We start from the raw sequence: 19,885 nt of genomic DNA, 5'->3' as shown, positions 1-19,885 counted from the left end.
AAACTAAATCAATGAATTATCTCAAATCCAAAGAAAAAAATATACCAGATCTTATTTTAATGATGTTTGCAAGATAAGAAACATTAAAATAAGATCTGGTTGCAAAAGGGGTGAAGTGTCCCTTTAAGTATACCATTATGGTATATAACGTAGAACATAAAATACAGTATCTACTACTTTTTACTACTGTACTGTATACCGCATGTATGTAGGTTGGGGCAGAATATATAACACTAAGTTGAAGCAGAGCTAGACACAGGCCATGTAGATGTACTCATAGTAGGCCTATAGAAGGAGAACTAGACACAGGCCATGTAGATGTACTCATAGTAGGCCTATAGAAGGAGAACTTACACCTGCAGTTGTTTGGTGGCCAGTAGTAGGCTTCAGCTTCTCTTTGGTGGCTATGTATATCTATATCAATATAACTCTTATTATTATTTCAACATAATCCCGATTATTCACTTGCTAAATGATGGCAAAGATGATCATGTTTCAATAAGTTGCTCTTATTGAAGTGCGTCCATCGAAAAGGGTTATCCTGCAAGTCTGATCAACACAACAGTAACTAGAAAAAGTGCCCTTCCGGGCACAGGTCTCCACCAGGAGGATAGGACTGTGTGAGATGTTTGGCAAAATGTTTAGGAGTAATATAAACATGTTTGTTTGTTTGTTTTTTGCAACAATGTTCTTTTGTTGAGGAAATGCAGAGCCAGATCACTCATAGCATCTCTGAGGATAGAATTCTGGATGAGCAGGACATGTGTAGCATTTTGAACAAAACGGGCCACTCCTGAAAACTTTGGAAGGCAATGTTAGCCAATCACTGTAGAATCTGAGAAATCCAACAGACTGTCTTGTTCACATGACTACAGAGATCATGTGTACCGATTTGCGTGAGATTTGGATGAAATCTGTGCAACTAACATAAGCAATGTGTTTTGCAGAAATCGGCCTCATGGTGGCGCTATAACCGGTAGATGTGGAGGGATGCAGAGTCAATGTTTTTCCATGGCCTCTAGGGAGTGCGCATACATAAGTTGTATACAGATCGATGCAGTTATAGCTAAAAACAGGAATTGGCCTGTTATAGCGCCACCATGAGGCTGATTTGGAAAAGAATGAGTGGCATGTCGTCCTCGGCCTAGTGGAAATGTGCGTGTATAATTTCACGGAAATTGCACACTGTGTTTGTGATTTGCGACATTTTGTGAGAAACGGACCAATCATGTGAGCTTTGGAAGACAATCTTAGCCAATCAGGATGGAAGATGGGAAATGGTGCAGATCCGTGTTGATCACATGACTATGAAGATAGTGTATACCGAATTGTGTGATGTATGGATAAAATGTGTACGAGTAATGTACAGAAATGTGTTTTGCCTAAATTGGCCTCATGGTGGCGCTATAACAGGCCATTGAAGAATATTTGGGGCAGAGGTTCGTTGTTGGCATCCAGGGAGTGTGTGTGCAAAGTTTGGCATGGATCGGGCCAACGGTGCCGGAGATTAGCTGATAACGGACGGACGGAAGGACGGAAGGAAGGACGGACACACACACACACACACACACACACACACGGACGGAGTGCAAAACATACTCTCTCCCCATGCCTTCGGCCTGGTGGAGACAATAAATGATTCAACCCTGTGTTATGTTGACATTTGTTACTCGTAAAAATGCGCCTGAGCAAAATGGCAATGTCCACTGGAATGATTTCACCACTAATGTTTTGATATAGTGTTCAACATCACTGCATACCTAAAACACTATAAATCCTCAGAGCCTCCTTTTGTTTATGCAATTGATTGCAGCCTCTGCGATTTGCAGTAGTTAACTTTGTGATTTTGATATTTTTATATTAATTGTTCAGCCCTACCAGAGAAGCAGAACATGTGTTACACCATTTCATCTAAGAAGCAGCATCATGCTTTTGGAAATGGTCAAGAGTAATGTAAAGTGTGAGTCAGTGTCTACAGTCATTGGCCTCGACATGCAGTACCACCGCATGATAACTACAGTAATAAATAACCACTGAAGTGCAGAGATGGGGACATCCTGCCCAGCGCCGCACCGCTGTTAAGTCACAGCATAAGAATGTTCGAAGCCCGGTCGGTGCTGACCTTTGACCTCCCGTCTCAGATTCCGCACGCCGCGGGCAGCATTGTGTCATAACGCCCCACTGTACTATAGCAGGGTAATTCCACCGCCAGCATGTGAACAGCCTGGCTTTGTGTGTGTGTGTGTGTGTGTGTGTGTGTGTGACACAGAGAGAAAGTTAGTGTGTGTGTGAGAGACTGACAGACGGTGAACGATTGTCAGTCTCGCTTTCTACTCGGCTCTTCTCCCACAGCTTCTCTTTCCCCCTGCCTCTCTTCTGTGGCTCCCATAATAGTATCTGAACAGACAGCATTCCAGCGAGAGGGCACAGCCCTAATGACGACAAGATAAAAGGGCTGGAGAGGCTTCTCTGTTTCCATTCGTTGGCCTGACCTTCTTTAGAGCGTCAGGCCGTAAGTGAAACGGTCGCATATGGGGCTGTTTTACTTGGATGTCTTAATTCTTCTGTAACCATTGGGACCTTCACATGGTGTTTGGGGTGGCATTGGCTCAGGAGGTAGAGTACCCATCTAAGCCACCTTGAGCATGACACTTAAACCCTAACTGCTCCCGATGAGCATGCATGGTTGCCTCCGCCGTCTATGTGGAACTGGGAATGCGTGAATGTAATACAGATTGTAACGCACTTAGGAGAAAGACGCTATATAAATGCATCATTTACATTTTTGAGTGGTGCAACCACTCCTATAGACAGCTATGTGTGTAGCTGGGTCCCTAGCTGTGTCCGAGCACGAAAATTGCGTTATAGTGTTTGTTCACCACCAAGTGCTGTTGCACAGCCTAACACACAGACACACACAGGCCAGGGAGGAGGGCTAGTACAGTACAGTACAGTACAGTACAGTACAGTACAGCACAGTACAGCACAGCACAGCACCACTCACTTCAGACAGGTCGATAGGTGTCTTCTAAATGCAATGTAGTTCAGCAGTCAAAATCCTACACTCACTGCTTTAGAAACCTATCATGTCACAGCCCTATTATGAAGGAGCGCCCTTAGGATTTTTACCAGCTTGCTTGAAGAGCTAGCTGGTCTGTGAACAGACGCTACAACTAGTCAACACTTAATGCAACACTTTCACACAGTTTGCAGACAATGAGTGCTCGCCATCCTCTCAGAACACGGCAGAGAGCACTGTGTTGTCACATTTAACTTACCGAGGGTTGTATGAATTCCAAAGTATGCATGCTTTATTTACTTGTAATGACTGACCTGGAAGAAAGCAGTATAGTCCATCTGAATTTAGAACAGAATTTAGTCAAATGGAATGGAAGGAATGCACACCTATGGAGCGATTGAGAAGGATATATATTTTTTTTAATGCTAATTCGAGATCTCAAATTACTATTTTGAGATCTCGAATTACAGTGCTAATTGGAGATCTCCGTTTACTATTTTTAGATCTCGAATTACAGTAATTCGAGATCGAATTACAGTACTAATTTGAGATCTCGACTTACGGGGGTAACTATAACCGTCTTTACGACGGGGTGTGTGTGTGTGTGTGTGTGTGTGTGTGTGTGTGTGTGTGTCTTCTTATTGGACCACTATTAGGAGTATAGGCCTATACGGCTGGCTATACAATATTTAAGCAGTAGATTAATTAATAGGTCTACCTGGGTGCGTTCGGAGGCTCTGAGCACACTGGTGCTGTGCCATAATTGCAAACCAATCAGTGCGCTCCCGGTGCATATCCAAACACATGGGTGATTGTTTGTTTCATGATGTTGAAATATATAGTTTTATTGAAAGGCAAATATAGTTGTAGGCTACTGTACACCGCTCACAGCGTGACGCTTTGTGGATATTTTCAGAGTATCTCTAGCAGATAGGAAATAGGAGACTATAATAAAATGTACAAATTTGTAGCTATTATCACAGATCTATCCTCAATAAAGTATAGGCCTATATGCGTATGGCTGTTTCTATTCTATTCTACTCTCATAACCATGTCTGTCTCATCAGTCCTGTAGATCAGCTATTTTTGGGCAGGAAAGGGAAAGTAACCTAGAGAGTTAATTATACAACGTGATGCGTGCTGACCCGACAGTTACAACAGTTCAACATGCGCATTGTATTGAGTGGTATTAAATCAAATCATAATTGATAGGCTACATAGAAGGGTGAGTTATTCTTCTAGGTTAAAACTGAATCCCTAAATGTGCTGTATGTCATCAAATGATGTCTGTCTACAGACGGACAGACAGACTTTCTGTTTAGGCTGAGGAAAATAAATTGTTTGTCTCCGGTTGCCGACCGACTCTATTAAATATGCGCGACCCATTTGATTTTATTGGCATTTGGTGAAAAAATATATATAAATATAAAAATCCGACCGAGTCACTCAGACCAAAAAGGTCTTTATATATGGATATATATGCAGCCCAACAAAACGTAGCCTACAACACCTGCCCAAAGCCAACGTTTTTCAAGTTGTTTAACGACGTACTCGACTTATAGGCTACTACGAGAGAGAAGTCACTCAAGTCAGCTTCTCCGTCCCGGAAAGCACGACGGGTGGATTGACAGTTGACGTTACTGTGTACTGGTTTGTCTTGCGCTGATTTGAATAATAATAATATCTTTGTATTGCTTGTGGTCAGCTTGTAGATATTCAGCTGTTTTCAGTGCGCACAGGACAGCCCACATAGTGCGTATCCATAGCTGTCTGAGTGGCTTCATAGCCTACGCTCTAGCCATTGATTGCCTTTGAATTAAACAATATTTGATAAAAAATATAAGTATATAGTAAAGTTCAAATTCGATCCCTAATATACTGTGTTGTACACAGCACATATATCCCAAAGTCTGCCAATACTTTGAGTGCTCACATCCCGACCCTAGGACTAAATCATTTTAAAGAATTAATTCTAATCTACATTGTACGCATGAGTATGGGTAAAGCAGGTAGGAGGTATATACTCCTCTCCTAGATGGAGAGCAATTAAAGAACCAGGCCGTTAAACACAATGGAGATGAGAAGGGGAAAACAAATAGACAGAAAAAAGAGTAATGGAGGGAAGATTCCCAAACTACTGGTTCAACGTCAAATGTCTCCCCCTATTCAATAGGGGGAGACATTTGAAGTTGAACCAGTACCGAATCTTCTGCATTATTCATTCATGCAAAACTTATGGTAATCAATTAAAATCCGAAATTCAACCAGATTGTTGAATGTCATCCCTTCTCTCTCTCCCCTTGCTTTCTTGTGATATGTGTAACCCTGTTGTGCAGTCCAGGCTGACAGATATACTGAACCTGAGTGTAGGCTTGAGCATATGCCGTTTTGTTGACTAGCAAAGTTATCTGTCTGCTTCTGTAAATTTGTTTCATTGTCAGTCTCTCAAATTAATTTAGTCTTAAGTGTGTGTGTGTGTGTGTGTGTGTGTGTGTGTGTGTGTGTGTGTGTGTGTGTGTGTGTGTGTGTGTGTGTGTGTGTGTGTGTGTGTGTGTGTGTGTGTGTGTGTGTGTGTGTGTGTGTGTGTGTGTGTGTGTGTGTGTGTGTGTGTGTGTGTGTGTGTGTGTGTGTGTGTGTGTGTGTGTGTGTGTGAGAGAGATAAGAACTCTGTGTGGTACGATGTTTGTTGGTAACAATCATCCATTGTTAATAGTTGTCTTGTATGAGGAATAAAACACGGCTGTGTTGACTTCTGAGGAGAATGAATGCATTGAGGCACGAATAAAACACTGAAGTTTAAAATTATATAAAAACTGTTGATTTGCTTTGGAAAGTTATTTGGTGCGTTGAGGGTTCCATTTGGTTCCAAACTATAATTTAGCTGGGGACCCCCTGGGACTCCATCAAGGACCCCTGGGGTCCCCGGACCCCACTTTGAGAACCACTGCCCCAGTGGACACGGGGATAACATGCAAACTCCACACAGAAAGGCCCTTTGGCCAACCCTGCCTCGGGTATGGGCACTGATGACACCCTGCCTCGGGTATGGGCACTGATGACACCCTGCCTCGGGTATGGGCACTGATGACACGGAGGAGAGAACACGCCCCCAGGGCCCACAAAGTTCAAGGTTTCTTAACCCATTTAGGCCTGACGTCGAAATAAGAAAACCGTTCGCTCTGAAAGAATATATACCTATTCAAAGATTTGTGCCGCATTTTTACGATTTTTCAAAAATAGCAGAAAATAGCAGTGCTTGAAACACCAAAAGGGGTTCCCGCCCAAAATGGGTTAATTGTGAGCTTGTGTACAAGTACATAGGTGTTACATTGTTATTATTATAGCAGCATTAATATTAATAGCAGTATTAAGAAAAATCATAGTTTAGTCTAGCGCTTAGATGCTTGAAGGTGCTGTGTTAAAGATGTGTACTCCCAGGTTATCATCTGTATATGTCAAAGCTGTAAAGTGACCTGTGTCAGTGTACTTGGCATTTCTCAACACACTGGCTGCCTCTGACTCCAGACAGAGCTGCCAGAGGTTTACGCAGAATGTTTTTCATGAACCACATGCTTGACATCCTTACATTACCATGGGTAATAAGCCTAATTGCTAAAGCAATGTATGATATAATATATCTTGTACCTCCTTGATTCAGTTGATTGTTTTAACTGCATACCACAGTCATAACTAAATATACAAAATTGCAGTAAACTAAGTGCTAACTGACACTTTCTTACCAATAGAATAGCAAACTAAGTTTACCTATTATGGGCTACAGGGCTAGGGTCCTTTTTTAAATGAACCCTCAGTCCTCTACTTCTCTTAAAGTGGACCAAAAAGTGGAACAACAAGAAGGGGATCAGTTATTTTTGCTTTCAAATTCTCATCGTCACAAAAGGGTTGTGTCTTATGTCAGGATTCTCTGCTTTTTCTGTGTGGTAAATAAAAGTACTTTTGATATAGCCTAGTTTTTTACTTTGATGCAGCACTGCAGTTCTAATGAAGTTCCTTGCTTTCATTATGAACTGCAAATTGTAGGGAAACCTTAGCATTTCTGTGCATTGACAGTTGCCCTTTCATGCCCTTTTGTCTTCATTCTATATCAAGATACATGATACTCGCACCAAACTACTCCTCGTCCAACGTCCACTAGTCTTGGGTGTTAACGGCAGCCATGGTTCTATTTGTTTTAATTTTTCGAGCTTCCTGGTGCAATAGCATGTTATGTACGGCAAACCTCGCAAGGCTAAAATGGAAAAGGCAAAACTAACCTTTAGTGCTTAACAATGAACAGGTTAAGCAAACCACAACGCAGAATTCAAGTGTACAGTATTCGGACCACTCCCAAGAATTGGGTAGGGTTCGTTTCAGAGGGGTCTGTCAGAGCCCTAGGCAAGCTTTGTCGAAGGCGCCCTTGCGCAATGTAACGTATTTTTTGAGGGCCACATAGCACCTTAGTCGACCTGGTGCCCTAGGCTGTAACTAACTGTTTCGCCTGTCCGTTGGGCCAGCCCTGATTGTTTATATGGTAGGTATAATATGCACAAAGAATTCTGCCTAATCGCTCTGAGTTAATTTGGTGGGCTTAAAGTGTGAACACTGTCTCTGCATCAATGTCACAATGTTTCACCATGGGTCTGCAAGAGGATAGCCATCTATTAGGGATCTGTGTGTGTCTGTGTATCTAGAGCAAATCTCACAAAGTGAGGGACCAATGATCCCACACTTTGCATGCCTGCCAGTAGGCCTCAGAAATCCGTAATCCATATGGCAGCCACTCCGTGCCAGATGATTACATTTTTATTTAGTTAAATTAAATAATGTTTGTTGCATCTTTTCTCATAGAGCTGTGGCACTGGAACGTAAACATGTCTGTAATCCCGTCGTTAATGTCTCCCCTACATTTGTCTCGGGTTTTCCAGGTGCAGATGCAAGTTCACCCAAACCTGTCGGCCAAGGAAGACGCTCTGCAGCACATCGAGGAGTTGATCCTCCAGCTCCTCAACATGCTGTGTGTGGCCCAGCCCCGCTCTGTACAGGATGTGGAGGTAATGGGCTCTGTGCACACATGCCATTTTGGAAAGAACTTGGGCCCCTTCCCAGTGTTGATTTTGGCAGCAAATTTTGTCAGTCTCTTGAATAGCTTTAATTTAGTTTTAGTTGCATTGTAGTCACCTGGAATGTTTTAGTGTTAGTCGACTAAATATCATAAGATTTTAGTCGACTAAATCTACAGTTGTTATTTGATGCCGTTGTAATGGCTGATTTTACACTTGAAAATTGCCGTAGATCTGCTGTTTTCAGCAGATCTGAAAGTGTAAAATGACTTATACTGGATCTCTTGTCCACTAGTCCCTTCGAAATCAACACTGCCCCTTCCCTACTCCCTTCAGAGGTGTTACCGATGATACTAATGAAGGCTCTGTTCCATTCTGGTCAAACAGAGTCGGGGTGCTGCTATTGTGCGTGTTGGCTCACTGGAAACACTCTGCTACCCCAGTGGGTCTCAAAGTGTCCTTGAGTGGGTTCCAAATGGCCCTGTATGGGTGAGTCATTCTGAGAGTGTACAAATGGAACAATTTCGTTAAATTTGTACACTCTCAAAGTTAGTCCTTGAAATTAAAAAGTTTGAGAACCACTGCACACTAAATGGAACAGAGCCTTAATTAGTATCATCTGTAACTGTCTCATTCCTGAACCACGTGCTAACTTCTGCATCAATGTTCTTCTGCAGAGCTCTTCAAGGGTGTTCTAAAAAGTCATGATGGGTAATTTAAATGTTGAGATGCTTTCACAGATCTCGCTTGTGAGTTGTGAATGTACTTGCAACTTTTAAAATATATCTAATTTTAAAGTGTGTCTTCTGAGAACGATGTAATCTTCGGGACCAGCTGTAACACGTGACACACTGATTCCCACCTGTGTCACATTATAAATACATGGGTGGATGTGTGCATAATGCATTGTGTTATGCAGATTGCAATGTCTAAAGTTGCGTTCAAACATGAAGATATATATTTGTTTCCAATCGCTTCACTTTGGTCGCGCAGATCAGTGTTGGTAAAAAAAAAAGTCCCTTCTCTCGCGTTGCGTGCCGATTAGCTGTATACACAGTAATTTAACTTTGGGAGTGTAACCAAATGGACCCACTCTTCACCCACGGCGGCTCGGTTCAATTTATTTAACATAATTCTTGCTACTACTAATGTACTGTATATCATACTGTACATTTTCGAACATTGCATTGACTTTATATGTAATTGCGCCGTTCTAACTACTCAGATCTGAATGAACCTTAAGTCTCCATTCTCCTTTCCAGGAACGTGTCCAGAAGACCTTTCCCCACCCTATCGATAAGTGGGCTATAGCTGACGCCCAATCAGCTATTGAAAAACGCAAGCGGAGAAACCCTTTACTTCTCCCGGTGGACAAGATACATCCTCTGCTTAAGGTAAAGACCCCAACCCAGCTTAGGCCACCAGTCTTTCAAAGATTTGATGAGTTGTGTTCCAAAATGTTCCACACCATTTTGGATTGAAATCATTACCAGGGGTTTGTCATTCAATGTTGATAGACAGCATGATGGTCTAGTCCAGTAGTTCCCAAAGTGGGGTCCGGGGACCCCCAGGGGTACCTGAGGGAGTGCCAGGGGGTCCCCAGATAAATGATAGTTTGGAACCAAATGGACCCTTATGGGTCTGTAACTCAGAGTGTACAAATGGACCCTAACGGTCAAAATAAATTGGGGGTCCCAGAGATAGAAATGCCATTAAATGGGGGGTCCGTAGACTAATGCATGTCAAACTGGGGGGTCCTTGAAATTAAACGGGTTGAGAATCACTGCTAGAGCTGTAAAAATCTTCTCTTATGGGGGTCCCTGGCATATATTTTCAAATGGGGGTCCGCGGGCTAATTAGTGTCAATTTGGGGGTCCTTGACTTGAAATAGTTTGGGAACCACTGGTCTAGTCGGCATATGTTGTTTTTTTTCCTTTCGGGCAACACTATATGAATCGCCCTCTTTTCTCTGAACAGGAGGTCCTGGGATATAAGGTTGACTACCACGTCTCCTTGTACATCGTAGCTGTGCTCGAATACATATCAGCAGACATACTGAAGCTGGCTGGCAATTATGTCGGCAACATCCGGCACTATGAAATCAGCCAGCAGGACATCAAGGTGTCCATGTGTGCAGACAAAGTAGGTTCTAAAGTTCTGTGTATGAGTCTTTTTTTTTTTTTTTTTTTTTTTTACTAATCAAAATATGAATCAGAATTGCTTTCATTACATTATGGTTGGGACATCTCCTTGGCTCAAACAGTTATGCACTGACCCCATGAATCGCAAAGTCCTGAGTGAAGGACCTGTCTTGTTTTCTCAGCTCTGCCATATTATCTAACAAAGCCTAAACATTTAAAAACAAATAACATTTTAAAGAGCAACATTGCGGATTTTTAGCCTGAATCTGTGGTGATGAGGTTCTCTTTAGAAAATGTTGACATAACACTTCACAGTTTGTTCTGTGTCAAGTGCCAGTTCTGAGTGGAGCTGGAAATCAATGCCTAAAATCAGTTGAATTATTTTACATAGGCTGGCCTCTTCACATTGGGACAGTGGGATTGAGACAGCACAATAATTGCATTGTATGTACTGTAGTCGTAGCACATCATAGTACATATGTATAGCATAGTATAGTATATATGTATAGGTTATATGTATAGTGTCATTATATAGATATGTTCTAGTTTCTAGTTTCTAGTTTGAGAACCGAAGGGTTTTTTTTCCAGGTCAGGACAGGCAGACCTCCATACCAGCAAACATACTCTATAGGAATAAACTTGGAGTTGAGGCATTTCTTTTAGTTTTACTCTGTTCCACAGAAAAATATTGTGAAAATATCTTATCTACAAGCTCACATCTTGTGGCTTGTAGATCAGCTTTTTTTCCTCTTTATATTTATATTCCTCTTTATATTAATTGGCTAATGTTTGACCAGTTTTTATAGTCTCCCTTCATCTAACATGTGCCTTTCCATCTCCAGGTGCTGATGGATATGTTTGACCAAGAGGAGGATATTGGTTTGGTGTCCCAGTACATAGAGGAGCCCTCCTCTTCCGGGGAGCTGACCTATGACGACCAGGTGAGGCAGGAGATCGCAGAGGAACGACAGTACCTGAGAGAACTCGACCTCATCATCAAAGTGTTCCGGCATCACTTTTTGTCCAACAACAAAATCTTCACGCCTCAGGTGAGGACGGTTTTGCATGATTACCTCATAGTCTTGTATTCAGTGATCTGAAGGTTGAGTTTGTTGGAAGTATTTCTGTGTCCCTTTTATACTCCTATATGGCAATAGTCATCAATATGAAATAATAGTTCTGATGTCATAGACTTGCTACTAAGTACTATGGTCATGGGTACCGTACTGGGTACAACATAATGTACCGACAACGAGTACAACGGGTATTGCAAAAATGTGCAGGGCATGCATTCCCAACTTGCATCGCTCCTAACTTGCATTGTTCCCGAGTAGCCAGCATAGTGACTTAATAATGGTGGAAAAGGTGGTTCAGACACACTTGTTAAATTATGTTACCTGGTAGTGTGCCGAATCGCTGCCCTACAAAAACAGGTCTCCCTTGAATTGCATTCAAATTGAACAAGCTGCCTTCTACAACCAAAATTATATTTTCTGCTGAGCAGCAAATTCATCTGTTCAGCTGAAGAATTGCAAGATGATTTATTTTGTCAATATTGTACAGCCTTGGGGGAGAACAGGAGCCACGACAAAAGCTCACAGTAAAACCCTCTCAACAGCAACGCTCAACAATGCTCTCCAACTGCAGTTTGATGACTTACTTAACTGAGCTGACTGCAAACAAATCCAGCATAAGAACATTTAAAGATTACAGCTGAAATGCTGTAATTAACTAGCTGCTAATCGTTCACATTGTTGACTTTACAATCTGCTTTGAAAGGTATAAAACGGAGGAAGTACTTTACTGACGGCCTTCTTAGGAAAAAGTGGCTTTTGCCTCAGCAATTTTCTTCAGTGATGTGAAAGATCGTCCTGCTGCTACTTGCCACATTCACTGAAACCATTCTCACCTTAAGGCACGCCGCACTGAAAAAAATGGGCACCATGCCAGGAAGTTTGAGTTGCATGTCGGCCTCTCTCCAACCGCATTCTATCATCTCTGTCCTATCACAATAAAGTTAAAATTCTTTAAAAAAGGAGAGAGGAAAAAAAGAAGAGATGGACAATATTATGTCTCAAACATGCTGGTAGTGGGTGGAAGTAAGGCAGGGTGGGCTTATTAAAACCTAAACACTGAAGCTGATTGGTCGCTCAGTGGGTTGAGAAAGAGTCAGTGGAAAAGTAACGTTTTTTATGGGCTGCTGGCTGCGGCTTTGCATATTTTGGGTTGGGTAATTTGCGGTATCGTTTGGGTGAGGAGGATGGTCCTATCGCAGGCCCTGTGGAACGCAGAACATGTAATTACTGTGAGACAGGAACAACATGTGCAGCCCCTGCCAAAATAACCTCAATTATGTCTGGTGAAACACGGCATAATCTCAAATTACTTGGGAGAGGAGTCGAGAAAGTGCTCTGGTCAAATAATGACAGGACCGAACTTCTGTTCATGCTGGGCCAGCCAATAATCTCCACATTCTATTTTCAGTTGTTTCTCATCATTTTGATGGATGATTCCTTTTCTCTCTCTCTCTCTCTCTCTCTCTCTCTCTCTCTCTCTCTCTCTCTCTCTCTCAGGCTTGCAAGCAAATTAGTCCTGCTTTTACAGCCTCCACTGTATGTTGTCATCATGGATCTTTTTTTAAACGTATTTATCCAGGGCAGGTTAGCTGAGTCTACATATTCTATTTCAGCAACACCCTGTTTCTCACTGCTGAATGCTAGTATTAGCCCAGTGAGCAGCCTCAGTTTGGGGGTGAGCGTACTGCTCAAGGGCACCTTGATGATATTATTTGAACACATTTTTTGAGGAGTGATAGCCCCTACTATGTCCAGCTTTTGGTGTGACTGTGCACAATCTTTGTCCTACACAAACATTAAATCCCATTGACAATGAATGGACAATTTTGAATGTTTGAGTGTCACTTCACATGGGTGTGATTTTTCACTTTGTGTGCTCAAATTTCCTTGCCTGGTCTGGGGATTTCAACTGGTGAATTTCAACAGCGTTTTTGCTACTACTTTTAGCTGCACAGTGGCCTTGTGGTTAGAGTGTCCACCCTGAAACTGGGAGGTCGGGGTTCGATCCCCGGCCGGGTCATACCAAAGACTGTAAAAATGGGACCCAATGCCTCCCTGCTTGGCAGGGAGGCATTGGGTCCCATTTTGGGTTGGACAGCATCAATGGGTTGGATTGGGGGGTCAAATCAACTAATCAAATGATTCCCGAGTGCAGCACGGCTGTGGCTCACCACTCCTTGGCTGTGGCTCACCGCTCCAAGAGATGGGTCAAATGCAGAGAACAAATTTCACTGCGGTAACGTGTGTGATACATTTTTAAACTTTTTAAAATGGTAATTTAGTTACCATCCTTCACTCCAACTATGTGTTTCTTTTATTATTTTATTATTTCTGTTAAAATAAAAGTGTGATCCTAGTTAGACACCTTGTTTATTTACTTCACGCCATTCCTGTATGACCTGTGAGTGTGTCAAATTCTCCAGACTCAATAAACGGAATTTAAAAAAATAAAATAAAAGGTTGACAGTGTGGGCTAGTGGTTAGAGTGACCTACCTTTTGACAAAAAGTCACAAATTCGATGACCACAATTGTGACATGCCCCTCACTGTAGGTTGCTCCTGATAAGAACATGCAATGTACTGTAAAAAATGTTCCTTCCCGTAATAGTCTTGTTGCAGAACAGCACTGCCTGTTTTGCCACCACAAAGGATAGTTACTTAACAGCTTGTGTATTCTTGGTAAATGCCAGCAGCCATTTCTGTTCATCTCAGTCATGACTGGCATATAGTAGTGAATATAGTATATATATCCATCTATTACATTTCTCAGCCCCCACGACTGATTTCGGTCATTTGGATTCTATGGAAGCATGTCGTGCACCGAAAATAGCAGATCTACAAGCTCTGCTATTTTCAGTTAATATTTTTAAGATTAGGTTATTAGTTGTTTTAATATTAGAGTATTTGAAGTGATCAAACTAGCAATAGAATACATGTTAGAATCCATGAACTTCCATGAACATGAACGGTCTCAGAAATGTCAAATGTGGGGCGCCCGCTGGCCTAGTGGTCCAGGCGCATGCCACATATAGGCTCTGGCCTGACAGCGTGTCGCGTATTCGAGTCCCGTTCATGGCGACCTTTGCTGCATGTCTCTCTCCCCTTCTCTCTCTCTCTCCCTCTTTCCTGTCAATCTCCACTTGAAACTATCAATAAAGGCAGAAAAGCCTTTTTTTTTTACTTCACTCACAGTACCTTATTAAAGATCAGTTCCCTCAAATCCTTTGTGTAAATATTTTCCCAAGTTCAATTCAGTCACCCCTCACTATATCCAGTTTCACTCTGTTAATGACTAATCCTTGTTTTCCCAGGATGTGGAGGTTATCTTCAGTAACATCATGGACATCCATGAGTTGACACTGAAGCTCCTCGGTCTGATCGAAGACGCCGTGGAGATGACGGCTGATGGCAGCCCACACCCTTTGGTCGGTAGCTGCTTTGAGGACCTGGCAGAGGTACACACGATACGTAATGTAGCAGTGCTGCAGGCTGTAGTGTATTCTATAGAAGGGGAAGTGGTTTCAAAAAGGTTCCTATAGCGTATTCTGCTACTGTGCAGAGGTGAGGTATATGGAAGTCTGCCTGTCCTGACCTGGAAAAACCCTTAGGTCTTCAAATTCAGACGTTCCCTGATTATTTGGGTAGAAGTTAATCGGAAACAGAAATTCACTAATCACCTTAACAAGGACACAAGGCAGCATCCAAGGTTACATGCACATGAAAAGCACTCATTGTCATCCCCGTAAAGTCTCCATGGAGGCTCAAGAGTCTCTTCCCTGTCTGTTCCTCCAGGAGCAGGCGTTTGACCCATATGAGACCTTGTCTGCGGACATCCTTAGTAAGGAGTTCCAGGAGCACTTCAACAACCTGATGGCACGATCCACTGTCTGTCTGTACTTCCAGGTAAGACCTTCAGCAAACAGTTATGGACGCAGTGAGAGTTGGTTAACTACAGGGCCTTTAGTCTGTCACGGTTGTTTAGGAAATACATTTGTTTGTTTTCAGATCTAATGCTTGAAATGCAAAAACAAGGTCTGGAACTTGTAACACAGTGACCAAAATCTTTGTATGGAAATGTTTTTCATCCATGCACACATTGACTTATGCTTAAACCTTTTCTTTGAGTTGTCCTGGCATCCGTCAGTGATGGGTCCATACTACATACTTTAGAGACCTCACAGGTTTGAAGCCCACCGTAGGATAGGGGTGTTCGATATGGTGATAAATATCGTCGGGACGATACAGATTTTTAGAGTTATCGTTTACATCACGATAAATTCGCTGCATTAGATGCAGTGAATGCACGTTCTATGATGTGTAATTTATACTTCTGCAGTACGACGGTTTCGTTCACCAAAAATAACAAATCTACAAGCTGACAACGCGTCGCTACTGCACTTCAATGCAAGGCATATTTGCTTATAGATCGGCTGTGTTCTGAGCACTGCCAAAGTCCCCGCCCCCTTTCTTCTGGGCAGAGGGAAGCAGGAGTTTGTCTACACGCACGTCGCACACTCACTGCGCTCCGCTCAGAATAATAAAAGAAAGACTAAAGAAATGGATGGACAAGGGACAAGGACCAAACGAACATTATTTTCAAACTCCTCCAGTTTCGCTGACGGACACTTAAGTGTGTGTGTGTGCGTGTGCGTGTGCGTGCGTGTGCGTGCGTGCGTGCGTGTGTGTGTGTGTGTGCGTGCGTGCGTGCGCGCTCTACACTGTCCGTCAGTGTTCTCCCTTGCTCTATAATGTAGCCTACATTAATCTGCTCTGCCAAAATTCAAGTAACTTTCATAATGACAATTTAAAGTGAATCCTACTTTGAGCGACGTGCGTCCATTGATGGTAGCATACTCCTTGTAAACGTCGCCACGTTCAAAAACGTATCCAGCAAACAAACTCCTCAGCAAAGTGTTATAGTATTCCATGGAAGCAGATGGGATCAACACTTGCAAGCATAACATTTTAAATCCCTTTAGAGAGAGGTTAAAAACCACAACATAAATAAACCGGAGTTTCACTTCTCTAAGGAATGACATGAGGTATTCTTTTTGCCTTGAAGTACAGTAAATGAAGGCAGAGTGTTGACAAAGCTTTGCTTTTTTTGCCTTGAAAATCATGAAAGGCAGACGTTTTGCATGGCTCTGCTGTTCTCACTAAAGGACCCCTAAATTAATATGTATTTGACTGCGGACCCCCATCTGAAAGATATTTTGTGTGTGAGCTTGTAGATCGGCTATTTTCAAATAGCCAATGTGTATGATTAAAGTGGTTTAATAGATATTTATGATATTCATACATTTAGCTCAGGACCCCCTGGAACTGCTGGACCCCACTTTGAGAACCAAACCAATACCATAGCGTGTAGGTTAATCACTTTTTTAAAAGTGATTATATTATACATTTATTTTGCCGCATAAATTCACATAAAACCCAGCATATTCCATCGCATAATCAACATTAAATAATAATAATAATATTTTTGCCCCCGTTTTTCTGGAGGGTCTACTAAATGGTATTTATTTTAGTTTTTTGTTACATTGTACTGTTAACACCTTGCTTGCCCGGACCTATTTAATCCATTAAGTAACTTGAGCATAACCATACAAAATCACACCCGTGTGAAGTGAGGGGTGCTCTGATTGCTATGATTAGGTGATGTAATGATGATGTAAAACAAACTGTGTCAAAACAAACATTAAATTATCTTTATTGTTAATGGGATTTAATTTTTGTTAGGGACAAAACAAACATTAATTTCTCTTCATTGTCAATGGCGTTTTTAAAACAAACATTGAACTAAAAACAAACATTAAACCTGCCCCTCAAAAAAACGTGCGAAACAATATTGTGATAATATCGTTTATTGTGATACGGCTTGAAAAAATATTGTGATAATACTTTTGTCCATATCGCCCACCCCTACCATAGGACCATTGTCACATCCTCTTTCCCCCTTTCTCTGTCCCATCTTGGCTGTCAATCGTATATGGCACAAATGACTGTAAACATAGCTGTAATTGTAAATGTTTGTTTAATATGAAAACTCAAGTAGGTCATTCCGTGTGTTTATACCAGCACAAGAATGTCTGACCGTTATTCCTGTCTCACTTTGAAGTCAACCTGGCTGCCGGGTGGAATGCCTCCAGCACTGTTTGAGGGCATGTCATGACATATTCAATGTCCTGTGTACCGTTTATTCACTGCTGCCGCATTGTTTTATTTGGACATTCCTCACAGGAATAGCATTGAATTATGCTCAGTGGGGTGCAGTTTGGCAGGCCCCTTTGAAGATGAAATATTTGCTGGTGTTTTCTCAGGCCAAAAACCGCAGAGCGCCGCAACGTTCACATGTAATCGTATTAGAAAGCCTAGCTCAAAGCGTAGAGTATATATCCAAGCAGTGCACTCAGTGCTAAAGTGAAATGAGTTAAGTGCTGCTACTAATTGTTTTAATATTGTTTCATATTATCTATCCTTAAACATCTCTCCCCGGTCTTCTTTTGGGGCATGCTATGTTAAACCTGACACCTCCAGTCAAACACATCTTTTACTTGATATTTGTGTACTACAGTAATAGTCTTCTTTGTGATGCTGTGATAACAAAGATTGAGTACTTCTCAGTGCTGCGTTACCTCGACAAGACCCTGCCAGTTTAGCCCAAGCATAGATCAACAACACTAGTACACCCTCAGTGCTATCCTCTGATTACTGTTTATTTTGAAGGCTGATGTTCGGAAGAGAGCGGAGAAAATATACAGCACAGCCCACCAAGTTCAAATTAAAGTTTTGAATCACAATGGCTGCATTTTTGTTGTCTGCGGTCCTCTTTGGGGGGAGTTTTTTTTCTTCCTACAAGTCTGTTGCACTCATTTAAAAGGCCCTTGTGTTAATATGTGAGTTTTCCTGACTGCTGGTCGAATTTGTTGACATCTTCTCCTTGGCTCTAAAATGAAACGTATTAAATTAAATGCCAAGTTTGTCTCTTAGTCATTGTAACAGAGTCAGTATTATTATTTCATGCAACTTTGGACTGTTTTAGGAAATGGAAATATTTCCACCTCGAAAATAGAAATGTGTGCATAGGATCAGAATCAAGAGTTGTTCATTTGTCACTCACTCGGTTACAAACAACAAACATTGGTGGGACGTGTTCCGCATGTTAATATTAACCCTTTCAAACCAGGAAAGCATCTGTCATTTTAGATAGATTTCTTTGGCTTTTCCAAAATAGCAGATACAAGCTCATATCACGTCACTTCGTGCCACGATATGAGCTTGTAGATCTGCTATTTTTGCTGCGTTAACGCGAGACTCTTATCACGCGATAAAAAAATATCGCCGTTAATCTATTCTTAAAAGTTGGGTCTGGGAGCTGGGTCTGCAGCGGCCAGGAGGTGGGCTGTGTGTGTGTGCGCGTGCGTGTGTGTGTGTGGAGGTGGAGCACTGCGACTGCACAGAGTGCACTGTGTAGTCTGTGAGAGGGATGGTACGTTAAAGTTCCACTTACTAGAAAAGAAAGAGGCACCGATGGAGCTGATGGATAAGTCCATATCCATAAGTTCTGGGACATAAAATTGCGCTAAATACTGTTATCCATGACGGTAGCAGCCTGCTGCTAGCTGTTGTGATATCATCCATGAATCATCATCAACCACGGAACCACAACATACACCGCTTTGACCAGGGTTGCCACATTTTGTGACTGTGAGAGAGAAACAAGCAACCAGTTCTATGAAAATGTTAACAGGCCAGATCTAGTCAGAAAATCCGAAAAAGTCAGAAAATAAGTCTAAAATAAGCAACTATAGGACTGATTGATATGGACTTATCCATCAGCTCCATCGGTGCCTCTTTCTTTTCTAGTAAGTGGAACTTTAACGTACCGTCCCTCTCACAGACTACACAGTGCACTCTGTGCAGTCGCAGTGCTCCGCCTCCTCTCACACACGCACGCGCGCACACACACACACACGTGAGCACACACAGCCCGCCTCCTGGCCGCTGCAGACCCAGCTCCCAGACCCAACTTTTAAGAATAGATTAACGGCGATATTTTTTTATCACGCGATAAGAGTCTCGCGTTAACGCCGATAACGGCCCAGCAGTAATATATATATATATATATATATATATATTTTTTTTTTTATTATTATCTTTTTAATATATTTAAAGCAAACATTTTAAACTCAAATCTTTGCTTCTGGGGATCCCTGGAAAACAAAATTAACCTGTGATTTATGTTCATATTAGCCTTTTGTAAAAATTTCAGTTACATTGATTATTACGTTCTGTGCATTTCATGGTGTGTAGCTATTGCTCGTTAAAACTTTTCTCCAATTCCTGTGTGTGTGTGTGTGTGTGTGTGTGTGTGTCTCCCAGGGGCACATGCTGTAATGGTAGTCTCTGAGCAGCCCTTCTCTCCCTCCCTCTCTCCACTCATTCCCCTATTATATCAAACTGCCCCTATCCCATTTATATAGCAGGAGTGTAATCTTATTTTAGAAGCCTTCCACTTTGTGTTTGGTTCCTTCAATAGATAAAACTGCCGAAGAAGGTTCCCATCTGCCCTTCTCTTTTTCCATTTTG

At 42.0% G+C, this 19,885-nt stretch overlaps 1 protein-coding gene across 1 annotated transcript in view; it reads left to right on the top strand.

The window, feature by feature from the left end:
- Positions 1-19,885, top strand: part of sos2 (son of sevenless homolog 2) — a 58,097-nt gene that overhangs the window by 18,924 nt on the left and 19,288 nt on the right. The window contains exons 2-7 of the mRNA XM_079528925.1: positions 7,945-8,070; positions 9,342-9,473; positions 10,057-10,221; positions 11,063-11,269; positions 14,608-14,751; positions 15,089-15,199. Coding sequence (XP_079385051.1) covers positions 7,945-8,070; positions 9,342-9,473; positions 10,057-10,221; positions 11,063-11,269; positions 14,608-14,751; positions 15,089-15,199 — 885 coding nt within the window. The remainder of the gene's footprint in view (positions 1-7,944; positions 8,071-9,341; positions 9,474-10,056; positions 10,222-11,062; positions 11,270-14,607; positions 14,752-15,088; positions 15,200-19,885) is intronic.

The sequence above is a fragment of the Electrona antarctica genome (assembly GCF_951216825.1).
Source record: "Electrona antarctica genome assembly, chromosome: 18".
In the NCBI taxonomy this organism is placed as follows: Eukaryota; Metazoa; Chordata; class Actinopteri; order Myctophiformes; family Myctophidae; genus Electrona; species Electrona antarctica.
Note: the sequence above shows the minus strand (reverse complement) of the source record. Positions and strands in the feature narration are given on the sequence as shown.